This window comes from Leptodactylus fuscus, chromosome 4 (genome assembly GCF_031893055.1).
Source record: "Leptodactylus fuscus isolate aLepFus1 chromosome 4, aLepFus1.hap2, whole genome shotgun sequence".
NCBI lineage: Eukaryota > Metazoa > Chordata > Amphibia > Anura > Leptodactylidae > Leptodactylus > Leptodactylus fuscus.
In genome coordinates this window covers 168,765,593-168,772,512 of record NC_134268.1, presented here as the reverse complement: position 1 = coordinate 168,772,512, position 6,920 = coordinate 168,765,593, and the positions used below count along the sequence as shown (strand labels likewise).

The window sequence follows — 6,920 nt, the reverse complement described above, 5'->3', positions numbered from 1 at the left end:
CTATACATTACTGAGAATGTTCTGTTATCCTGCAAAGAATAACCACACAAGCAGCCAAAAGTAGATACAAATACATAGAACACTTTTGTTACATCATAAACTGTCTCCCCTCTCTACTCACTCTGTGAAGAGAGAAAAAGATGGCTCTCTACTCATGGAGATAAGCAAGATGGAGTGGAATGTATCTAAGGACGGACTTCCTTAGTAACAAAAGAGTGAACAGTATTAGAGATGAGCGAACAGTGTTCTATCGAACACATGTTCGATCGGATATCAGGGTGTTCGCCATGTTCGAATCGAATCGAACACCACGTGGTAAAGTGCGCCAAAATTCGATTCCCCTCCCACCTTCCCTGGCGCCTTTTTTGCACCAATAACAGCGCAGGGGAGGTGGGACAGGAACTACGACACTGGGGGCATTGAAAAAAATTGGAAAAAGTCATTGGCTGCCGAAATCAGGTGACCTCCATTTTAGACGAATAGTGGATTTCAAATCCGGGTCATATGAGAATGTGAACTTTGTGACTATGAGACAGGGATAGCTGTACAGGCAGGGATAGCTAGGGATAACCTTTATTTAGGGGGGAATGTTATTAAAAATAACTTTTTGGGGCTCTATCGGGTGTGTAATTGTGATTTTTGTGAGATAAACTTTTTCCCATAGGGATGCATTGGCCAGCGCTGATTGGCCGAATTCCGTACTCTGGCCAATCAGTGCTGGCCAATGCATTCTATTAGCTTGATGAAGCAGAGTGTGCACAAGGGTTCAAGCGCACCCTCGGCTCTGATGTAGCAGAGCCGAGGCTGCACAAGGGTTCAAGCGCACCCTCGGCTCTGATGTAGGAGAGCCGAGGGTGCACTTGAACCCTTGTGCACCCTCAGCTCTGCTACATCAGAGCCGAGGGTGCGCTTGAACCCTTGTGCACACTCTGCTTCATCAAGCTAATAGAATGCATTGGCCAGCGCTGATTGGCCAATGTATTCTATTAGCCTGATGAAGTAGAGCTGAATGTGTGTGCTAAGCACACACATTCAGCTCTACTTCATCGGGCTAATAGAATGCATTGGCCAGCGCTGATTGGCCAGAGTACGGAACTCGACCAATCAGCGCTGGCTCTGCTGGAGGAGGCGGAGTCTAAGATCGCTCCACACCAGTCTCCATTCAGGTCCGACCTTAGACTCCGCCTCCTCCGGCAGAGCCAGCGCTGATTGGCCGAAGGCTGGCCAATGCATTCCTATGCGAATGCAGAGACTTAGCAGTGCTGAGTCAGTTTTGCTCAACTACACATCTGATGCACACTCGGCACTGCTACATCAGATGTAGCAATCTGATGTAGCAGAGCCGAGGGTGCACTAGAACCCCTGTGCAAACTCAGTTCACGCTAATAGAATGCATTGGCCAGCGCTGATTGGCCAATGCATTCTATTAGCCCGATGAAGTAGAGCTGAATGTGTGTGCTAAGCACACACATTCAGCACTGCTTCATCAAGCCAATACAATGCATTAGCCAGTGCTGATTGGCCAGAGTACGGAATTCGGCCAATCAGCGCTGGCTCTGCTGGAGGAGGCGGAGTCTAAGGTCGCTCCACACCAGTCTCCATTCAGGTCCGACCTTAGACTCCGCCTCCTCCGGCAGAGCCAGCGCTGATTGGCCGAAGGCTGGCCAATGCATTCCTATGCGAATGCATACTTAGCAGTGCTGAGTCAGTTTTGCTCAACTACACATCTGATGCACACTCGGCACTGCTACATCAGATGTAGCAATCTGATGTAGCAGAGCCGAGGGTGCACTAGAACCCCTGTGCAAACTCAGTTCACGCTAATAGAATGCATTGGCCAGCGCTGATTGGCCAATGCATTCTATTAGCCCGATGAAGTAGAGCTGAATGTGTGTGCTAAGCACACACATTCAGCACTGCTTCATCAAGCCAATACAATGCATTAGCCAGTGCTGATTGGCCAGAGTACGGAATTCGGCCAATCAGCGCTGGCTCTGCTGGAGGAGGCGGAGTCTAAGGTCGGACCTGAATGGAGACTGGTGTGGAGCGATCTTAGACTCCGCCTCCTCCAGCAGAGCCAGCGCTGATTGGTCGAGTTCCGTACTCTGGCCAATCAGCGCTGGCCAATGCATTCTATTAGCCCGATGAAGTAGAGCTGAATGTGTGTGCTTAGCACACACATTCAGCTCTACTTCATCAGGCTAATAGAATACATTGGCCAATCAGCGCTGGCCAATGCATTCTATTAGCTTGATGAAGCAGAGTGTGCACAAGGGTTCAAGCGCACCCTCGGCTCTGATGTAGCAGAGCTGAGGGTGCACAAGGGTTCAAGTGCACCCTCGGCTCTCCTACATCAGAGCCGAGGGTGCGCTTGAACCCTTGTGCACACTCTGCTTCATCAAGCTAATAGAATGCATTGGCCAGCACTGATTGGCCAGAGTACGGAATTCGGCCAATCAGCGCTGGCCAATGCATTCTATTAGCCCGATGAAGTAGAGCTGAATGTGTGTGCTAAGCACACACATTCAGCACTGCTTCATCACGCCAATACAATGCATTAGCCAGTGCTGATTGGCAGGAGTACGGAATTCGGCCAATCAGCGCTGGCTCTGCTGGAGGAGGCGGAGTCTAAGATCGCTCCACACCAGTCTCCATTCAGGTCCGACCTTAGACTCCGCCTCCTCCAGCAGAGCCAGCGCTGATTGGTCGAGTTCCGTACTCTGGCCAATCAGCGCTGGCCAATGCATTCTATTAGCCCGATGAAGTAGAGCTGAATGTGTGTGCTTAGCACACACATTCAGCTCTACTTCATCGGGCTAATAGAATGCATTGGCCAGCGCTGATTGGCCGAATTCCGTACTCTGGCCAATCAGCACTGGCTAATGCATTGTATTGGCTTGATGAAGCAGTGCTGAATGTGTGTGCTTAGCACACACATTCAGCTCTACTTCATCGGGCTAATAGAATGCATTGGCCAATCAGCGCTGGCCAATGCATTCTATTAGCGTGAACTGAGTTTGCACAGGGGTTCTAGTGCACCCTCGGCTCTGCTACATCAGATTGCTACATCTGATGTAGCAGTGCCGAGTGTGCATCAGATGTGTAGTTGAGCAAAACTGACTCAGCACTGCTAAGTCTGCATTCGCATAGGAATGCATTGGCCAGCCTTCGGCCAATCAGCGCTGGCTCTGCCGGAGGAGGCGGAGTCTAAGGTCGGACCTGAATGGAGACTGGTGTGGAGCGACCTTAGACTCCGCCTCCTCCAGCAGAGCCAGCGCTGATTGGCCGAATTCCGTACTCTGGCCAATCAGCACTGGCTAATGCATTGTATTGGCTTGATGAAGCAGTGCTGAATGTGTGTGCTTAGCACACACATTCAGCTCTACTTCATCGGGCTAATAGAATGCATTGGCCAATCAGCGCTGGCCAATGCATTCTATTAGCGTGAACTGAGTTTGCACAGGGGTTCTAGTGCACCCTCGGCTCTGCTACATCAGATTGCTACATCTGATGTAGCAGTGCCGAGTGTGCATCAGATGTGTAGTTGAGCAAAACTGACTCAGCACTGCTAAGTCTGCATTCGCATAGGAATGCATTGGCCAGCCTTCGGCCAATCAGCGCTGGCTCTGCCGGAGGAGGCGGAGTCTAAGGTCGGACCTGAATGGAGACTGGTGTGGAGCGACCTTAGACTCCGCCTCCTCCAGCAGAGCCAGCGCTGATTGGCCGAATTCCGTACTCTGGCCAATCAGCACTGGCTAATGCATTGTATTGGCTTGATGAAGCAGTGCTGAATGTGTGTGCTTAGCACACACATTCAGCTCTACTTCATCGGGCTAATAGAATGCATTGGCCAGCGCTGATTGGCCGAATTCCGTACTCTGGCCAATCAGCACTGGCTAATGCATTGTATTGGCTTGATGAAGCAGTGCTGAATGTGTGTGCTTAGCACACACATTCAGCTCTACTTCATCGGGCTAATAGAATGCATTGGCCAATCAGCGCTGGCCAATGCATTCTATTAGCGTGAACTGAGTTTGCACAGGGGTTCTAGTGCACCCTCGGCTCTGCTACATCAGATTGCTACATCTGATGTAGCAGTGCCGAGTGTGCATCAGATGTGTAGTTGAGCAAAACTGACTCAGCACTGCTAAGTCTGCATTCGCATAGGAATGCATTGGCCAGCCTTCGGCCAATCAGCGCTGGCTCTGCCGGAGGAGGCGGAGTCTAAGGTCGGACCTGAATGGAGACTGGTGTGGAGCTATCTTAGACTCCGCCTCCTCCAGCAGAGCCAGCGCTGATTGGTCGAGTTCCGTACTCTGGCCAATCAGCACTGGCCAATGCATTTCTATGGGGAAAAGTTAGCTTGCGAAAATCGCAAACTGACAGGGATTTCCATGAAATAAAGTGACTTTTATGCCCCCAGACATGCTTCCCCTGCTGTCCCAGTGTCATTCCAGGGTGTTGGTATCATTTCCTGGGGTGTCATAGTGGACTTGGTGACCCTCCAGACACGAATTTGGGTTTCCCCCTTAACGAGTTTATGTTCCCCATAGACTATAATGGGGTTCGAAACCCATTCGAACACTCGAACAGTGAGCGGCTGTTCGAATCGAATTTCGAACCTCGAACATTTTAGTGTTCGCTCATCTCTAAACAGTATATTAGCTATAAGGGAGACATCTAGTAGCAGAAACTTTAGGCTGGGGCCGCACATAGCGTAAACGCTGGAGTCTGGCCTCGGCAGAAACACAGCAGGAAAATCCTTGGGGTCTTACAGTTCCTGCAAGGTCGATGGGATTCTAGAGAATCCCATCCACACATTGTGAAAAAATATGCACTGCAGACACGCTGAAATTTCCAAAACAGTTATGGTTTTAGAAGTCTCATGGCATTTATACTGATGTAAAAGCTGGAGGTTTCCTTATGTATAACTGAAGCAGAAAGTCCACAGAGGAAAACTCTGTGGACTTTCTGTGAAAAGCACTGTGGGAAAAAACGCGATGTGTTGACCTCATGGCTTTTTGCTGTGGCTAGCTATATGGGGCATTAGCCGTAGAGAGGTTTTTCAGGCAGCCAAGCAGTAAATTACATTTTGGTCCAGAATCACATACTCTATGAAATGAGACTAAGTTGTCTGAAAAGTTAGTGACCATTTAAAGTATAAAATCAAAGCTGATCAAAATTATTGATCAAATCTGAAAAATTTGTAGTTGATCAAATCTTCAATTATATTGCGTTCAGCACTGTGTACAGTATATTTCTCTTCAGTTTGTGACAATCTCTGAAAACATACCATATTGAAGCACGGCAGATCTTTCATCCATTTACAAATTGTAAGCTGCCATCAGTCAGTTTCTATCACACAGCACAAAACACATCATAGAAACATTAAATCTTTCAATCAAAATAATGTATTTTTATTTGCATCTTCCCCCTGTGCAAAACATGTTCAGGTAGCATCAATGTGCAGTAAGGCTGTTTTATATATTATCACACCAGGCAAAAGACTAAGATACAGGAAGTCTTTACATTTAGATAGAAAAGATATGGTATTCAATTTATAGAGCATTTCATTATGCAAAGCATCTCAAAACAAGCGCAGCTCGTCTGATAATACAGTCACTTGCAAGTCTTCGGAAATTTTCTCATGGGATTCACGCCGTCCATGTTATCTTCTTCCATATATGTTAAGCAGCTTTAAGTTAACCAACCATTTCAGTTGGGAGAAAACACAGTAACATTGAGTCTTGTAAAGGTGAAAGCCATCATCGTTTTATTGTTAAAAGGTTCTTGACTCCCACTGGGAAGGAGTAGTATCTAGAAAAAGACAGATATGATAACAACAAAATATAATTAAGTGTCTTTGTAAACAGGATAAGCCCTTGCGTTCAATACTCAGACTCCTCACAAATGGCAGAACTAAGTTTGCAATGACCTCTGTCAGATGTGAGCTATCTACTTTGGCTGATTGATTGATAATAGAGAAAGCTATATAGGATAGCGTTATATCTATGTAAAAGATGGAGCTCTTTAGCAGGATGTGGAATATTCTATGTTTAGTTAAATAAGAGCAAGAAAAAGTTATTATTTTAATGTAATTTTATGTAGAAAAAAGTAAAAAAATAAATAAATAAAGGTGAAGTGGAGTCTTGTAATTGTTATTATCTGCTAAAGATTTATTATACTATTTGTTTTTTGTTCTATTTATGGGTAACAGAATAGAAGGTCAACTTTTTAACCCTTTAATGACCAGACTCTTTCGGTCCTAAATAACCAGACCCTTTTTGCAATTTTGTACATGTTTTGTGGTTTAATGGCATAAACTTTTGGCAGACTTTTTGTAACTTTTTAATTGTTATTTTTTTGTTAAATTGAGAAATCAGTTTGGGTACTTTCACTCTACCTTTATTACCGTCCATTGCTCTCATCCATCATAGTATGAATGCAATAGACTTTAACAGCGATAGAGTTACTGATGGAGAAAGAGCCCCCTCAACAATGACATGTACACAGATGCAATCGCAAAAGGCATGTTGACACTTGGGGTCCTAGGCTCATTGAACAGAATACCTCCAGTTATAAACAATGTTTCATAAATGAATAGTACAGGTGAAAATAATAAACTTTGTAATAAATCTTATTAAAGAAATAAAGTTTTTTTTTCAACTTTTCAGGCAGAGTTACTTTCTACATAGTACTCTATGAAGAGGGATCATGGGAAGAATATGCAAATCTGTCTCCCATGATGTTAATATAGGGAGACAGTGCCTTAATCATGCAGCCCACTAGGGGGCGCTCCCTTTAACATCATGCCCGACCTTCCCAGAGGCCTTTGCTGCAATGATGTGGAATTTTACCAAGTCAGTCTCTCAGCCGAGGACAGCTGTTTCGATCTGTTTGGATCTCTTCAGCCTGGCTGA

At 46.0% G+C, this 6,920-nt stretch overlaps 1 protein-coding gene across 1 annotated transcript in view; it reads right to left on the bottom strand.

The window, feature by feature from the left end:
* Positions 1–5,463: 5,463 nt before the first annotated feature.
* The window catches only part of NEK10 (NIMA related kinase 10), a 136,145-nt gene continuing 134,688 nt past the window's right edge, over positions 5,464–6,920 (bottom strand). Inside the window, exon 36 of the mRNA XM_075271366.1 lies at positions 5,464–5,817. Within this exon, the coding sequence (XP_075127467.1) occupies positions 5,766–5,817 (52 nt within the window). The 3' untranslated portion in view covers positions 5,464–5,765. The remainder of the gene's footprint in view (positions 5,818–6,920) is intronic.